This window comes from Schistocerca cancellata, chromosome 6, assembly GCF_023864275.1.
Source record: "Schistocerca cancellata isolate TAMUIC-IGC-003103 chromosome 6, iqSchCanc2.1, whole genome shotgun sequence".
In the NCBI taxonomy this organism is placed as follows: Eukaryota; Metazoa; Arthropoda; class Insecta; order Orthoptera; family Acrididae; genus Schistocerca; species Schistocerca cancellata.
This window is the reverse complement of record NC_064631.1, coordinates 114932657-114951664: the sequence shown is the minus strand read 5'-3', so window position 1 is coordinate 114951664 and position 19008 is coordinate 114932657. Positions and strand designations below refer to the sequence as shown.

Sequence of the window (19008 nt, the reverse complement as noted above, 5' to 3'; positions counted from 1 at the left end):
CATTGTATTTAGGAACTTTCGGGTTATTGAACACGTATTGCATTGATGTACTGGTGGATATTGTGTGGTATGACTCCTGTAGTTGATAGTATAATCGGTATAATGTCAACTTTATCCTGATGCCACATGTCCTTGACTTCCTCAGCCAGTTGTATGTATTTTTCAATTTTTTCTCCTGTTTTCTTCTGTATATTTGTTATATTGGGTATGGATATTTCGATTAATTGTGTTGATTTCTTCTTTTTATTGATGAGTATGATGTCAGGTTTGTTATGTGGTGTTGTTTTATCTGTTATAATGGTTCTGTTCCAGTATAATTTGTATTCATCATTCTCCAGTACATTTTGTGGTGCATACTTGTATGTGGGAACGTGTTGTTTTATTAGTTTATGTTTTATGGCAAGTTGTTGATGTATTATTTTTGCTACATTGTCATGTCTTCTGGGGTATTCTGTATTTGCTAGTATTGTACATCCACTTGTGATGTGATCTACTGTTTCTATTTGTTGTTTGCAAAGTCTGCATTTATCTGTTATGGTATTGGGATCTTTAATAATATGCATGCTGTAATATCTGGTGTTTATTGTTTGATCCTGTATTGCAATCATGAATCCTTCCATCTCACTGTATATATTGCCTTTTCTTAGCCATGTGTTGGATGCGTCTTGATTGATGTGTGGCTGTGTTAGATGATACGGGTGTTTGCCATGAAGTGTTTTCTTTTTCCTATTTACTTTCTTCGTATCTGTTGATGTTATGTGATCTAAAGGGTTGTAGAAGTGGTTATGAAATTGCGGTGGTGTAGCCAATGTATTTATATGAGTAATTGCTTTGTGTATTTTGCTAGTTTCTGCTCGTTCTAGAAAGAATTTTCTTAAATTGTCTACCTGTCCATAATGTAGGTTTTTTATGTCGATGAATCCCCTTCCTCCTTCCTTTCTGCTTAATGTGAATCTTTCTGTTGCTGAATGTATGTGATGTATTCTATATTTGTGGCATTGTGAACGTGTAAGTGTATTGAGTGCTTCTAGGTCTGTGTTACTCCATTTCACTACTCCAAATGAGTAGGTCAATATTGGTATAGCATAAGTATTTATAGCTTTTGTCTTGTTTCTTGCTGTCAATTCTGTTTTCAGTATTTTTGTTAGTCTTTTTCTATATTTTTCTTTTAGTTCTTCTTTAATATTCGTATTATCTATTCCTATTTTTTGTCTGTATCCTAGATATTTATAGGCATCTGTTTTTCCATCGCTTCTATGGAGTCACTGTGGTTATTCAGTATGTAATCTTCTTGTTTAGTGTGTTTTCCCTTGACTATGCTATTTTTCTTACATTTGTCTGTTCCAAAAGCCATATTTATATCATTGCTGAATACTTCTGTTCTCTTTAGTAATTGTTTGAGTTGTTGATTGGTTGCTGCCAGTAGTTTTATATTATCCATGTATAGCAAATGTGTGATTTTGTGTGGGTATGTTCCAGTAATATTATATCCATAATTTGTATTATTTAGCATGTTGGATAGTGGGTTCAGAGCGAGACAGAACCCCAGAAAGGACTTAATGAGTCTCCTTGGTATATTCCACGCTTAATCTGTATTGGCTGTGATGTGATATTATCTGAATTTGTTTGGATATTAAGTGTGGTTTTCCAGTTTTTCATTACTATGTTTAGGAACTGTATCAATTTAGGATCTACTTTGTATATTTCCAATATCTGTAGTAACCATGAGTGGGGCACACTATCAAAATCTTTTTGGTAATCAATGTATGCGTAGTGTAGCGACCTTCGTTTAGTTTTAGCTTGATATGTCACCTCTGTATCTATTATCAGTTGCTCTTTACATCCTCATGCTTCTTTATTATTATTATTATTATTATTATTATTATTATTATTATTATTATTTGCTTTTATGGCCTCATTGGACCACTTTAGTCAATCATTTCCTGATCCTCTTTTTGAGTAAGCACATGTTTCGTTCTCTCTTATTTGCCCCAGTATTTTTTCATTTGTTCCAATCTTTCCTCATCTATAAATACCCTTTTCATTGGGCGTCGTTTGTCTACTTTTGGTTTAAAGCTTATTTTCTTGTCTTTCAGTTTCTTGAGATTTCCTGTCTTGTTTTGCAGATCGTCCAAAGTTATATCTAGTTCTCCAATATGCTCTTTAATTTCCTTGATCCATCCTACTTGTTGCCTCAGATTCCACAGTTTCTGCATAATTTTTCTTGCTAATATGGTTTCTGGTGTTCACATTATGTGGCCAAAGAGAGAAATCCTCTTTTTATGTATATTATCTGTGATGGGGTCCTGTTCCCTGTAGACTGCTTCATTCGACACTATCTGCCATTGTCCTTCCTTCTGGTATTTTTTATTTATGCGTGTTCTAGCTAATCTTCTCTCTACTTTTAGTATATTTTGACTCTGTTTCTCTGAGTGACTTTAAAAAGAGTCTCGCTTGTGTATGTTACCTCTGGCTGAACCACCGTCTTGTAGTGTTTTAATTTTGTTTGAATTGATAGAAATTTCTTATTGTATGTAGACCATGTTAGTTTTTGAGCTGATATCATTGTATTGGGCTTTCTTGCCATGCAGGTTTCTCATCCAAGTTGTGTGTTATAATCCCTCCAAGACATTTAAATTGCTTCACTGTTTTAATTTTTCTGTTGTCAACTGTTACGTGGTATATTACTAGCAGGTCTGCTACCATCTTCTTGGTCTTTTCAAAAGCTATTTGGAGTCTTACTTTTTGCACTATATTTTGCAGACTCATTACTTGATTTCTAGCTTCTTGTACATTATTAGCTAGTAATGCCAAGTCATCTGTGAATCCCAAACAATTTAGGTTTATATCATCATTCTTGGTTCCAATTGTTATGTTTTTAGGATCCTCTTTGTACTATTCTCTCATCAAGTATTCAAGCGCACAGTGGCAGAGCAGTGGTGATAGACCATCTCCTTGTCTTAACCCTGTTTTAACTGTAAATGGCTCACATAGTTCTCCTCTGAATTTTACATTGGACTTGGTGTTTGTAAGAGTTAACTTTATCATTTTTATTAATTTGGGATGAAGTCCAAAATTTCTTAATATGTCCAACATAGAAGATCTGTGGATGCAATCATAAACTTTTTTGAAGTTTACAAAGGTTATGACTAGTTGCTTCTGTCTCCTTTTAGGCATCCATTATTAATTTTAATGTGATGGTCTGTTGTGGGCATCTTATCCAGGGTCTAAATCCTCCTTGATATTCTCCTAGTTCCTTTTCCAGTTGATCTTTACAGCGATTGTAGAGAATTCTTGACAATATTTTATTTGCACAATCCAATAGGGAAATCCCTCTGTAGTTCTCCAGATTTGATTTTTCTCCTTTTTTGAGTAATGGGGTGTATGAGAGCTGTAGTCCAATGACCTGGTAGCTCTTCTCCCATCCAGATTTTAACTTTACATTGATTTAATGATATCTTCATGGGTTCTGATGCATATTTCCAGAGTTCTGCAAAAGTTTGATCTTCTCCACTTGCTTAGATGCTGTAACTTACCAAACGAGAAAGCGCTGGTAGATAGACACAATAAAAAACACACAAACAGACACACAAATTTCAAGCTTTCGCAACCCAAGGTTGCTTCATCAGGAAAGAGGGAAGGAGAGGGAAAGACGAAAGGATGTGGGGTTTTAAGGGAGAGGGTAATGAGTCATTCCAATCCCAGGAGCAGAAAGACTTACCTTAGGAGGAAAAAAGGACAGGTATACACTCGCGCGCACACACACATATCCATCCGCACATATACAGACACAGGCAGACATATGTAAATGCAAAGAGGTTGGGCAGAAATGTCAGTCAAGGCGGAAGTACAGAGGCAAAGATGTTGTTGAATGACTGGTGATGTACGAGGGGGGGCAACTTGAAATTAGCGGAGGTTGAGGCCTGGTGGGTAATGGGAAGAGAGAATATATTGAAGGGCAACTTCCCATCTCTGGAGTTCTGATAGGTTGGTGTTAGTGGGAAGTATCCAGATAACCCGGACGGTGTAACACTGTGCCAAGATGTGCTGGCCGTACACCAAGGCATGTTTAGCCACAGTGTGATCCTCATTACCAACAAACACTGTCTGCCTGTGTCCATTCATGCGAATGGACAGTTTGTTGCTGGTCATTCCTACATAGAAGGCTTCACAGTGTAGGCATGTCAGTTGGTAAATCATGTGGGTGCTTTCACAAGTGGCTCTGCCATTGATCGTGTACACGTTCCGAGTTACAGGACTGGAGTAGGTGGTGGTGGGAGGGTGCATGGGACAGGTTTTACACTGGGGGCGGTTACATGGGTAGGAGCCAGAGGGTAGGGAAGGTGGTTTGGGGATTTCATAGGGATGAACTAAGAGGTTACGAAGGTTAGGTGGACGGCAGAAACACACTCTTGGTGGGCTGGGGAGGATTTCATGAAGGATGGATGGATCTCATTTCAGGGCAGGATTTGAGGAAGCTGTATCCCTGCTGGAGAGCCACATTCAGAGTCTGATCCCGTCCCGGAAAGTATCCTGTCACAAGTGGGGTGCTTTTGGGGTTCTTCTGTGGGAGGTTCTGGGTTTGAGGGAATGAGGAAGTGGCTCTGGTTATTTGCTTCTGTACCAGGTCAGGGGGGTAGTTGCGGGATGCGAAAACTGTTTTTAGGTTATTGGAGTAATGGTTCAGGGATTCAGGACTGGAGCAGATTTGTTTACCATGAGGACCTCAGCTGTAGGGAAGGGACTGTTTGATATGGAATAGGTGGCAGCTGGCTCATTGCGTTTTTGCCATTGTCAGCAATAATGGAAACTAATTTTTGTGCCATTTTGACTGAATCCATCTTGGCTCATTGCATTTTCGCGATTGTCAACATTAATGGAAACTAATTTTTGTGCCATTTTGACTGAATATTAAAATTAAAATTTTGAAAAATAGGAAACTGAAATATATTATTATTTTTGGAAATTTGAACATATGATTTACGTGTCGTCAAGCGTTAATTGGCTACTTTTATGACGCACGAGATATTGTGACACAATAACTTCAAACTTTTCTCTTGCTAATCATTATGTAAAATTTCTGAATAATTCACTACAATACGTATAGGAAGGCAAGGAAAGGGATGTGTAATTACTATGCAGGAGACGCTACCAAGCATAACTAAGCAAGCGGTTACGTAGCAGTCCTACCTTTGCTGCGATGAAACAAACAGCGTATTTCCAAAATTTTCTGTAAATTCTGGTTTCTATTTTAAATTGGTTACTTTATCCACAAGAATGTTTGGTTCTTGTTATTTTGCTCCAAGTTGTGATGTTGCACATGAACATTTAAAAAGAATTAGTACATGCAAAAAATTTCAACAATGTCATATGTAATTTTGAATAACTTACTTTATAGACAACTGGTTTCATGGCTTTCTCAGTGTCATGTCGCCAGTTCTGCAAAAATATAAATTATTATTATTATTATTATTATTATTATTATTGGAATGAACCACAGTAGCATCAAATTTGATTTTATAAAATTTCAAAGCGAATTAATTTTCTTTCAGTCTTAATTTACAAATCTTGTAAATTGTAAGTCAGTAGTAGTGTGAACTTACGTCGATTTTTCTTTCTTTACATCGTTGAGATTTACGGAATTTAGTTATATGCTTCTTCTTCCGCCATAAGTGCTTCTCATTTTTTACTGTGAATACAATACAGATTTTTATCAGACTTCCTCTTCAGATGCAGGCAGCTACAGTGACATTACGTTAGCATAATGCGTGGAAGAAAAGAAAACTTTCGTGATTTTGCACTAAAAAGAACTCTCACACTTCATATTTCCATAAAAATTATTATTCAGACAACACAAAGTACACTACACACTTCTCACAAAAAAATATGTCTTCTCCCTACAAGAACTAAAGACAGTCTATGTAATAATTGACAAAGAAACATGAACAAAGTTTTTATCATTTGTCATTCGCCTTAACAAAATACATCTTTTCCAACGCTTACAGAGGTCACGCTAGTGTTTATTGTCATTGCTTTTTAGCTATTGTCGTAGCTTGTTGGGGCTTCTCCTTATGTACCTATACAGTAGTTCCTGAGCTCACTCAAAGCTTTGCAGACTTCCTGCATTGTCAATTGGTTTATATTTTCTGGTGGTGTTTTTATTGGAGTTACTGTGTTTATTTCAAGAAGCTCAGGATGATCCTCGCAATTTAGCAATTTGTTAAATGTTTCTGCTAAAATTTCTGAATTTCTTTTATCATTATGGGCTATCTTATTGTTTTTATCTTTTAGCATTAGTGTTGGGGGATCATATCTTTGGAGTTGTCTGCTAAATGTTTTGTAGTAATCTCGTGAGTTTGTTTTCTTACTATATGTTTCTATCATAGAAAGTATATCTTTTTGATATTTTTGATATTGACGTTCAACCCTCAATAATGTTTTTTGAATTATCTTTCTTTGTTTTGTATGTTCTAAGTAAGATTCTTTTGGGTTGTCCCCCCCCCCCCCCCCCTCGGATACCCTAACCAGGCGTGGTGTGTATCTTCCCCTGTTTTATCACATCCGTCCTTCCACCACTGGTGTTTTTTCCAAGGATTTATTGGGGCTGCTTGTTCAGCTATTTGTTTCAATAGGAGAATTATTTCATCCAGATCATTTGTTATTTTTATATTCCTATTTTGTTCATCATATTTATCTTTATTTATCAATTTATGAAGGTCATAGGTTCGTTTCTCTTTGGGTAGGATTTTTTTCTTTCTCAATTGGGTGAATTTAATTTTTATTTTTATCAAGTAATGATGTGATTCGGTGTCAGTGCCTCTCAGGACTTTCACATTTGTAGATTTTCTTGTGGTAGTTCTTATCCATGCAGAGATGATCCTACTGCCATTCTCCTTTTGCACAGCCTGGGTGTTTCTAGGTTTTGAGTTTATTTGGTCTTCAGAATGAGATCAGTTTTAATCTGCCAGGAAGTTTATTTTGTCTTCTCATGAAGTATGTTGCTTTTGAGATCATGTCATGGTTTCTACAGAATTCTACCAATGTCATGCCATTCTGGTTTGTTTTTCGTTGTGCTGCCCATTTCCCTATTACATCTCTGTATCTCCTTTACCCTGCTTAATTTGGCATTAAAGTCTCTTGTTAAATTAATAACTCCAATTAAATTAATAGCTCACCTTTATAATAGTTCCTTTCAGACCAGAATTTTCCCATCATGCCTAAAAACAGCTAAGCTCAAACCACTATTCAAAAAAGTTAAAAGGATGAAGTGGCTAACTACAGGCCCATTGCTCTACTATCTGTATTCTCAAAAATCATAGAAAAAATTGTTCAAAGAAGAGTAGTAGATTTTTTGGAAGGCCAAAAAATTGTATCCACAGCACAACCTGGTTTCAGGAAAGGCCAATCAATTAATACAGCAATTTTTAAACTATTAAGTGAAGTACTTCAGGAACTAGATAATGGCAAAAATGTCATTGGAATATGTGTAGATGTAATGCTTTTGATATCATAGATCACACACAAATATTATCTAAGATTGACAACAGGGGGATTAGGAACATCTGACAACTGGATAAAGTCATACCTAAGCGATTGAAAACAAGTGGTTGAAGTGCAACATCAAAATTTCTCAAACTCACTCAACATTATTCAAACTATGAAACCATTAAATATGGAGTGCCACAAGGTTCAGTTCCGGGACCTCTTCTATTTCTGTTATATGTGAATGACCTAAACAGATTCTGCAAGATCATCATCCAGTTTGCTGACAATACAAGTGTGCTAGGTAGTGGGAAAGAAATAGAAATGCTTCAGAAGTCTACAACAGACACATTGCACAATAGTGAAAACTGGTTCACTCACAACAAATTGGTAATACAGAAAGACAGTGGTACTAAATTTCTATAATGTGAAAAAGGTGAGCAAACTGTTCGGATTCAGATATCTGACAAATACTGTCAGAATGTAGACAACATTAAGTTCTTGGGAGTATGGCTCCAAGATAAATGGGGGATGCATATTGAAAAAGTCTATAAGAAATTAAGCACTACATGCTTCTTAATGAGAATATTAGTGGGATGCTGCAACAAGATTCTCTGAAAACTGTGTATTATGCCTATCAATAGCCCTACTCACAACTGAAATAGGGAATATTTTCTGGGGTAACTCTTTTCTTAGCCAAAAGATCTTTAGGCTACAAAAAAGAATTATAAAAACTATGGAAGGTGTAAAATGGAACAAAACCTGTAGATCACTCTTTAAAAAGCTATTTATGTATATGAGATAACAGTGTTTGTGAAAAAAAATTCAATGGAAAATCCCGCTCTCTTCCAGAAAAATGAAAATATCCACTCCTATAACACCAGGCAAAAAGGAAACTTTAGAGTCCACCAACCCCACCATGAATAAAATAGGAACCCTGTATTATGGGAAAGTTATTTACAATAAACTTCCCCCACAAATTAAATCAGTAAATGACTTGGCAAATTTCAAGTCAATTGCTAAGGCATATTTGACTCATCACTACTTCTATGGCCTCCACGAGTTCCTTCAGGCAGTTCACTAACGATCTGTGTTTTTGCCTTAGTGTTGTATCACATAAATGTTACTAGAACTGTAATGATTGAACGTGTAAATGTTGCTGTAATACAAATTTAATGTGCCAGTGCAGTACATGCTTTTTTTTTGCTTTAAAATATCTATTCTTTATTTTTGTACAATATTTGCTCTCTATGTTGTAACTCAGTGATCATTGAATGTAGAAATAATGAAATTAATGCAAATTTAAGATTATATTTTGTTATACATTGACTTGTCGTACATCAGAATGTACTATTTTTCTACTATATGATTACCAGGTCCAATAAAACTCTATTCCACTCTACTCTACCAAAATAACAAAAAGCAAAAAAAATGAGGAAAGGCAACCAGCCATTTATAGATGCTTGATGGGAGTCACAGAGATACATGAACAAATCAAAAATTTCACTAGCTTTCAAGCCTTCACTTTTTAGGAATCTGTCTGTCTGCTGTCCACCAGTCCTGCAGGCAAGTAGTTGCCTTTCCTCATTAGTGTTTCAGTTCTGCTCTCTATGTTATGATAATATAACATCATGTTCGCAACTTATTATACAACACACTGTAGTTAATAACATATATAAAAGTTACATTCGAACTGTGTTAGAATTCCAAGATATGAAACTGCAGCATATTTCAAATTTACATCTTTGTGCGTCCGATCTAAGGTGTAAAAATAATTTTTTCCAATTCTTGAAACATCATCAATCTTTTGTGAGAAAATTTACATTCCTAGCTTTCGGAACTTTGTTCCTTCATGAGGGAGGAGAGATGGGAAAAAAGGGAAGAAGGGAAAGTGGATTCAGTTACTCACAGCCCAGGTTATGAAGCAACAGGGAACGGGAAACAGGGAGGGTAGCAAGGATGGAGGCATGGTTGTCAGAGGGAAACCAAAGATATTCTACTGTTAAGTACTGTGCCAGCTTCAAACCAAAGAGGATGCATACAGAATTAAAGAGGTATATATTATTAAGATAAACACAACTATGTAGGATGAAAAGATGCATGAATGGCTAAAGAGGAGAGGGAAAAAGGAGAAGACTGAAGAGTAAGGTTGGTTAACGTAGGTTCAGTCCAGGGGGATAGCAGGATGAAAGTGTGTAAAGGGGGGCTACGGATATGTTTGATACCGTTGGCCTGACAGAAGTCATGGAAGGATCACGCCATGGATTGGGTACCATTATTGGAGGCCAACGTGTGTGGCAGGCCCTCAATGCCGAGAACCTGGGCCAGGGCTGTGAGTGTAGCCTCCGTGGTGGTGGATGCCATGCGGATAACATGTGTATTTGGAGTATGCATCAACGATGAGTAACCACATGGACCCCAAAAACTGACCCGCAAAATCGATATGGATGCGATCCCAGGGGCGGCGAGGCACAGGCCATGGTGCAAACGACTGAGGGGGCCTTGCCTGGTGATGTGCACAGACAGTGCACCCACAGACCAAGTGCTCAATATTGCCATTGATGCCGGGCCAATACACGTGCCAGCGAGCCAAACCTTTCATACGTGACATACCCCAGTGCGCGCGGTGTAACAAACTGAGCACCCAAAGCCGCAATTCGGGAGGGATGACCACCCGATGGGCATCTGACTCCGTGGCCAACACAAGGACATCATCGACCACGGAGAGCCTGTGGGACAGGTGGCGCCAGGTGCCGAAATCAGACTGCATCTGACGAGTAACATAGGAGGGCCATCCATGGACCACTTAGTGCAGAATCTGCCGCAAGACAGGGTCACAGCGGATAGCCACAGCAATGTGAGCAACCATAAGAGGCAGACCGTCCAGTGCATCACGGCAGGCAGAATCAATGTGAAAGCAGAGGACCTCCTGTCAGTCAAAGGCAGGATCGGGGCCTGCTGGGAGACATGACAAAGTGTCTGCGTTAGCTTTGTGGGCGGTGGGTTTATACCGGATGGTGTAAGCATAATTATGTAAAAACAATGCCCAGTGCTGGAGATGTTGAGCCATCTGCTCTGGAACGTGAGAATGGGGTCCGAAAAGTGTAACCAAGGGTTTATGGTCCGTCAGGAGGGTGAACTTTGCCCCAAAGAGATAGGTGTGATATTTTTGGACAGCGAACACAATCGCCAGGGCTTCCTTTTCAATCTGGGAGTAATTCCATTATGCTGGGGTCAACATCTTAGAAGCATAAGCGATGGGCTGTTCGGAGCCTTCGGCATCCTGGTGCGCAAGGACAGCCCCAATGCCATATGCCGTCGCATCAGCCGCCACAACCAAAGGACGGTCCGGAGAGAAGGGAGTAAGGGAAGGGGCGGACTTCACCATCGCCTTTAAATGGAGAAAAGCCTGGTCACAGGCAGGAGTCCAATCAAAAGGTACCCCTTTGCGACGCAAGTGGTTGAGGGATTGAGCAACGGCGGCAGCCTGGTGCAAAAACTTTAAGTTATTACTTAAAGTAACCTTGCCCAAAAACACCTGGAGTTCAGATAAGTCCTTGGGATGAGGAAGGGCCTCAATGGCCGCGACATTATGACCTGAAGGACGAATGCCATCTTTGCTAAGCCATTGACCTAAGTTTTCCACTTCCAGTTGAAAAAAACCAAGACTTGTCCAGCCGACAACGTAAACCAGCAGATTGCAGAGCGTGAAATAAGGCGCTGAGGTTTTGCAAATGTTCCTGGTGAGAACGCCCAGTGACCAAGATGACATCCGGATAATTCACACAAGCTGCTCCAGGAATCGCTGGAAAATGAGCGGCGCTGAAGAGACACCAAAGGGAAGGCGCTTGTACTTGTACAATCCAAAAGGGGTGTTGATAACCATGATGTTCTGAGATTCGGCATCCAAGGGCAACTGGTGGTATGCCTCAGCCAGGTTGATCTTTGAAAAATACTCTCCCCTGGCAAGCTTGGCGAGAAGGTCTTCCTGTCGGGAATGGGGTAAGTGTCAATGAGGGACTGAGCATTGTCTGTAGCGCCGAAGTCCCCACACAGCCGAAGGGACCCATTGGGTTTCCGTACGGCCACCAGTGGTGTTGCCAAGGACTGTAAGTTACAGGCTCCAGAACACCAGCGGCCTGGAACAGATCAAGTTCCTGCTTGACCGCCAGCTGTAAGGCCACCGGAAGGGGCCGGACCCGGAAAAAGCGAGGCTGTGCATCTGGCCGTAGGGTGAGTGCACCTGAAAGCCAGAAGCACATCCGAGATCCGTTGCAAACAATGATGCAAAAGTGGAGCACAGATCGTCCAAGTCCTGAAAAGGAACAGCCATGGAAACGACCTTAACTTTGTCAGAAATTGAAAAGCCAAACAGTTGAAACACATACAGGCCAAAAATATAAAAATCCGGGTGGTGGTCGACGACAAAGAGGGTAAGGAGCTGTGGAACATGCTTGTCTGTCACCTGGACGATGAACTGTCCACGAATGGGAATGGAACCATCTTCGTAGGCGACCAAACGGGCAAGAGGGAGGTGACAACTCAGAAGAGCCCAGCCGGGTATACATCGCCATATTAATCAGGGACTGTCGACCTGAAAACTGACATCCTCAGTGAAAAGGCGGAGTGTGAGGAAAAGCTTCCGTGCTGACAGGTCATCCTGTGGGACAACCGATTGCGGAGCATGGACTGTATCTTGAGGCCAAAGAGGGGCAGAACTGGAGTGAATCGAGCGACTACGACAAACCGATCGGATGTGGTCCTCCTTGTTACACAGCGTGCACATTTCCCAGCGGTGGGGACAATCAGCCCACGATTGTGCAGCAAAGCACTGTGGGCAAGATGGAAGTGGGCAGTGCGACTGGCGACGAGGGGCGACCGAAGGCACCGATGCCATAGAGATGTCGGACATTGAGGAGTCCCGACAGTGCTAGCCTCTGTCAGCTGGGCCACGTCGACATCGCGAGGGCAGAACGCACCGTGACGCCGTGATCACCGCCATGTGCGGTCGCGCCATAAGACGCTCGTTAGCCGCTTGAGCAATTTCAAAGGAGTGGGCAATGTGGAGAATCTCTTCCAAGGAGGAGTTGTCGAGTTTCAGTGCCGCAGTATGGGCCTCAGGATTGCGAGCCAGCTGAACCACCACATCCCGGATCAGGGAGTCCGCATACAAAACCTTACACTGCTGATTGGTGTACGTAAAATCACATCGACGGCTGAGACCCTACAAGTCCGTGACCCAGGAACAATACGATTGACCAGGCTGTTTATGGTACTGGTGGAACTCCAGCCAAGAGGCAACCACATGGTAGTTTTGGGAATAATAGTTTGTCAGCAAAAGGCATATCTCCTGGAAAGAGAGAGCCACAGGATTGGACAATGGTGCCAACTTGTGGAGAAGAAAGAATGTATCTGGGTAGGCCCAAGACAAAAACAGTGACCACTGCAAGGAGTCGTCTATGACTAGGTTTCCCAGTCCTCTTCAGTGTCATTAAATGGTGGAAACGACAACGGACATGGGAAAGCATCAGACACCCGAGGACTCTGAAGCTGTTGTAGCAACACGTCCCGGGCATCGACTTTGTCCATTACAACTGCAGTGACTTTTGTAAGATGTCTGACTGGAGCTGCTGCTGCTGCTGCATGATTCTGCAGCTGTTGCTCCAGAAGACAGACCAACTTTGCCTCCATGCTAGCAACTACCACCATTTACCGCGTCACCAATGATGCTGTAATCTGTTGTGACCGTGACCGTAATGGTTGCGGGGTGGACGAGAAAGTGTGATGGGACCAAACAGAGAGTGGCCCACGAACAAACAAACTAACGGAAAGGACAGACACGAAACAATGACGGACAATGGAGAGAGACCTTACAACGACAACATGCAAGAAGCAACGGAGTGACAGAGACAACCATACGAATCCAAGATGTCCACTAGTAATGAAAACAAAGAATGATAAACACGCTGTCTGTTGTTGAGGCGATTTGTCAATACTCACGCAATGATTAGACTCACTGGCTAAGCGAGAGGCAGGTGCTTAAATACTCTTATCAGGGGTGCCGCTATTGGCCGCTGGAACCACATGTTCCATGGTGGCGCCCTCACACTAAATGCGGGCCAGAACGCTTGCGCTGCCACAGCTTACGGCGCGATGGTGCCGAGACCTCTAGGGGCCTTAGACGTCCATGATGTGTGGCAGGGATTCAAATTCCATGGCGCGCAGTGCCAGATACTTCACAAAACCAAAAATTTATTCTGCAAGGAGAAAAGATAAATTATTTGAGGATGGTCACACAGAAGTTGGTATTACTTGGAACACAGGATGAGAAGAATCCACCTTATATAAGGAAGAGAAGAGATAAGATCAAAAAAAAGTTTTTATGGAGAAAATAGAAAGTCAAAGATTGTACATTATTAAGCACTTCACCAGCTAGGAAGGGGAAAGGAATAGCAACTGTGGGGGGATTGATAAAAATCAAGATAAAAAAAATTTTGACACCAGTGCAGAAAGGAGAAAAGTGGGTTGATGTTAGACTGACATAGGTTAAATCTCTTAGTGTGGTGAAATTAGATTTTATGTTGGAGAGTAAGTTCTTATCTTTGTGGTTGAGGCAGACTGCTTCTGGATGGGAGAAAGCAATTGGCCTTTGTGGTATAGCAAGCACTTAGATCTGAAACTTCCTGGCAGATTAAAACCGTGTGCCGGACCGAGACTCAAACTTGGGACCTTTGCCTTTCGCGGGCAAGCACTCTACCGACTGAGCTTCCCAAGCACGGCTCGTGCCCCGTCCTCACAGCTTTAATTCCGCCAGTACCTTGTCTCCTACCTTCCAAAATTCACAGAAGCTCTCCTGCGAACCTTGCAGAACAAGCACTCCTGGAAGAAAGGATATTGTGGAGACATGGCTTAGCCACAGCCTAGGGGATGTTTCTAGAATGAAATTTTCACTCTACAGCAGATTGTGCACTGATATGAAACTTCCTGGCAGATTAAAACTGTGTGCCAGACCGAGACTCAAACTCGGGACATTAAATGCTTAACTCCTTACAGCCTAGATAAACATTTCTGTTCCAACACTCGGTACCTCAATACCAATACGGACTTTGATAAAAAAAACTCTGTAGCAAAGTGTCACCTTCCAACCCTTCCCTCCTCATCTCTTACCATCAAAAATCTTATTTACAAAAAAATTAGAAGCACTCACCTTGTTACACAGTATCACTTTGGTATTGTACCCCTCAATAGACTAATTTGCCAGAACTAAATTTTTTCTAGTTGAGGCCCAAAATGTGGTAATCTCTCCATGTTACCCTTGCCTCAAGATCCACTGTTATCCCCAATTGCCTTCTAACCTCTGCAGTATTCTTGTCAGACATTACATTCCCATACCACCATTCCTACCTCAGGGTTCATTCACAACAGTAGTTCCCGATGTAAAACTTGCCACATCCACACACCAACTACCACTTCCTACCATAAACATCCTGCCTTTTCTCTATCTATTTTCATACTTTATTTGTATTATATTACTCTTTCTTCATCCTATTTTCTTTCCTTCTTTGTCCATGCAGAGTTCTGCTCCCCAATCTATACCCCTATTCCATGTCTTCTTTCCTGCTTGTGGAAGGAACTTGCATTACCAAAAGCTAGGAGCATTGTATCTCTTTTCATTTTTATTGCTTGCTATTCTGGAAGTTGTGCCTCCATAGTGTAAGTGTTGCCCTCACCATCCGTCTCTGTAAACTTACTGATTTTCTGGATGTACTTTTTCTTTTTACAATCAAAATTTTTCAATTTTTAAAGGCTATAGTTAATTTTTACTTCTTTTACTTCACCAGGTGAATGCTGGGGACAAATGCTTTTAGGTGTGAAGAGTGAGGCACTAGAATCAGCAGGACAAGCATTGCGTCAGTGGCTTAATACCGAGTTCCTCTGTTTTCGTGGAGGTGTGTATCACCTACCACCAGGCAGAAGTGAACCTGACACATATTCAAGTCTGCCACACCACTGTGTCTGCAGAGGAGTAGTTGGTCTTGCTGTCTCTCTCTCAAAGCAGTCAGATCTTCCAGAGAAAGAAAGACTGGTTGCAAAGGAGTGTCTTAGGGTGTTGGGTTACAGTTATCCAAAACCCTTGCCTCCCCTCAACTGGAACTTTCTTGATGACTTCATTAATTGTGGAAAAGATATAAGGGAGTGTGCACTAACTGTGGCAGCTAAACAGTCAGCCACTTCTCCATCTGCAAGAAAGTTTCTAGAAGATTTTGTTTGTAAACTAAACATTTCATTGGACTTGGTAAGTATGAATTGACACTGTTTGCAAGAAGTTTTGAATTCATTCCATGTGTCATAGACTTTTAACTAATCAAGAATAGGTCATGTATTTTTTTTTAGTTATCTTGCTACAACTCTTCTGCATATTGCTGAAATTTATGAATCTCTGTAGTAAGATGTAGTAAGAGGCACAAAATGGACATTTATAACGTTTAGTTGAGGATTACCAAAACCAAAGACTTGTTTTTAACTCCAAAATTGGATCTTGTTTCATATGAGGCAGGGTAACTGCAAGTTTTCTATTAGCAGATTAGTCTGAACACTTTTATGCAGACTTTGAATATACTTTCTGGGAACATTGACATTTTAGAGAAGAGATTCTTGAGTTTTTGTTTGTTCTATTTCCACCTCATAACATGTTCCAGGGTTTTAAACTGCAGTTTATGAAGTGTCACATCCCACTGTTTACTACACTCATAGTGAACTGCAGTCATCAGTCCACTAATAATGCAGAACATTTTTAGAAGAGTCCTGAGATTTAAAAGAAGGAAAGAGAGTAAGAAAGAAGGAAGAGATGTCAAGGGTTGTGCGGTTGACATCAAGATCATTAGTTATAGAGCACTGCCCTGCATGGACACAAATGGGAAAAGGAAATGTGTTACACTTGTTGAGCAACAATCAACATATTTAACTGTAGTGAGTTTCAGGATACCAGAGAAAACCTGCATCATATTGGTCTACTTTCCAACCCTTTAGTACACCATTCTGTCTTTTTTTCCTACTACTATTACTACTACTATTACTGAAAAATTTTGACACTGACCCTTTGTAGGTAAGTTGGAGAAACCACTTGGAGGATCAGTAATAGTGTGCAGTTGTTTACTATTGGACTGGAATAAGAATGTGGTTATTTTCTTAAACACATTATGTTTTGGAAAAGGAGAGACATAAGCAACACACATTCTGATGTGATGTGATAATATTCATTCAGTACTGTTTCCTACGAAAGAGTGAGATTATTTGAGGAAAATACAGTTCTCCATAAAGGGAATGTTGTAAGAAAATAAATTTGGTAGCAACATAACTCAAAGCTTACAATATAGCAGTTATTTCTCAGGTCAGGAAGCTACTTTGGAGGGCTGCCTGTGGTTCACCTTCTTGACATAAGGTTTAATGTCTTTACTAGAGACAGGAATATTTCAAGTATCATGTTTTTCAAATCAGAGACCCATGTCAATAATTCCTGAGATGCTTTCTCAGTCTAGGACAGGAAAGGAGAGTCTACTTACCAATTTGTGTGTTTTAGCCTCTGCTACTCGTACTTGAAAGTAGATAGAGACAGACTTTGTAACCATTCACACAGACGGTGACACAGAGATGTGTGGAACAATGGTTTTGTGGCATCTGTAACAACAAACTTCTCCCAGTGAATGGCTGGCCAGAAGCAACACCCATAATATAGCATTACTGGTAAAAAATATGGGAAACACATCAGGAGTTATTTGATTCAAGAGATGAAAACAGCAGGATCAAACTCTGAATATCTGAGTGGCACAATAACTGAAGCTTTGTGGAATGCACGAGACCGCCTGAACCACATCCAGTTGGGATATTGATTAGTGGTATCATGCAAGCAGCCAGACCTCTGCAAACATTGTGCTCTCCATGGTGCCATTGAAAAGACTGCACATTGAGGTCAACAACCAGGCTGGCAGGTAATCTGGAATGCTATCAGGTACTAACACCCTCCTCCGTTTACTTTATTATCAAAATAGTCAAGTGTACAGAGGAAGGGGGAAAGAGGTGCTAATATCCTTGCCAAGTATCCCACAGCATGTCTACACCTTGCTCATCCAGCTCTGATGTTGGCATTGCTATTATGGGTGTCCCATCATAAGCCTCAGGACTGTTTCTTGATACTGTTTTTTCTCATATCTTACGGGACACATGAATAAGAAAATGAATATGTTGCTCACAAGGCAATATTTAACGTCCTATTATGAAAGATAAGCAGATAAATTAGTACACAGCTTTATTTCTCAGGACTATAGCAGAAAATCGGTGTACCACAACAGTCATTTCGTGAACATAAAACATTACAACACGCTCTCCGGATCCCCCTGCGGGTCCGGGGTAAGAATAGGCCCGAGGTATTCCTGCCTGTCGTACGAGGCGACTAAAAGAAGTTTCAACCGTTTCGGCCTTCCATGTGATGGTCCCCCTTGGGGTTTGACCTCCATTTTTCTAAATTTCTACAGAAGTACGAGCCTTTTGGGGAAGGACACCTTACGTGGTGTACCACTGGTCCTAAGTGCACTCAGCATTGCACCAGCGTTGTAACCATACCCACTATTACTCAAATTGGGCCTAAACGCCTTTTGGGTTGTCCAAGTTACGCCCATAGTGCGTCTCCATCTGCACCAGCGATCATGATGGACTTTCCATGGCACCAGAAATCCAGCACGGTAGCCAGCCCGTTGTGGTGGGGTCGTCATGTACCCTCTAGGTTGTAGCCCCCTGACACACAGGGATCGTACTGCCGATACCTGAGCTGCACCCTCCCCACGTCGGCCAAGGAGTAGATGCCCGTCTCCTTGGGGCATCAGGACTCCCGGCAATGGTCATCCTGCCAGGTGGCCCTTGCTGCGGCTGGGTGGCGCCCGTGGGGAGAGCCCCTGGTCGGAGTGGGTGGTATCGGGGCGGACGTTTCGCAGATGAAACGTCACCATGTATCAGGTCGCTCTGCGGCCGAGTCTTTCAAAAGAAAAGGTACTGTTTCTAGTTCTGGTTCTCCTGCCCCTTCCCCCTTGGCCACTCCATGGGAGGAGGGACAGGCCCGCCGGCTTGGAGCGAAGTACTTCCCCCGCTATTTGGTCTGTTCTCGAACCGATGGGGGGACATTCGCCACCTCCAAGCCCATGTTCTTTGTTCAGCACATTGAGGACATCTTCGGGGAAATCGAGGCTCTCAGCAAGATGCGTTCAGGGTCCGTTCTTATCAAGACCACCTCCGCCACACAGTCGGCGGCGCTCCAGGCGTGCGACCGCCTAGGGGACATCCCAGTCTCCATTGTCCCACATCTGGCACTAAATAGGACGCAGGGGGTTATTTTTCATCGTGACCTCCTGCTACAGTCTGATGAGGAGCTCAGGGCCAACCTGGAGCGCCGAGGCATGCATTTCATCCGGCGAGTCCAGCGCGGCCCCAAAGACCGTCGCATCGACACCGGGGCCTTTATCCTCGCCTTCGAGG

At 41.5% G+C, this 19008-nt stretch overlaps 1 protein-coding gene across 4 annotated transcripts in view; it reads left to right on the top strand.

Moving 5' to 3' along the window:
• The window catches only part of LOC126190640 (focadhesin), a 262444-nt gene that overhangs the window by 153218 nt on the left and 90218 nt on the right, over positions 1–19008 (top strand). For all 4 annotated transcript variants that reach the window (XM_049931059.1, XM_049931061.1, XM_049931060.1 and 1 more), the window contains exon 13: positions 15324–15778. In XM_049931059.1, the coding sequence (XP_049787016.1) occupies positions 15324–15778 (455 nt within the window). The remainder of the gene's footprint in view (positions 1–15323; positions 15779–19008) is intronic.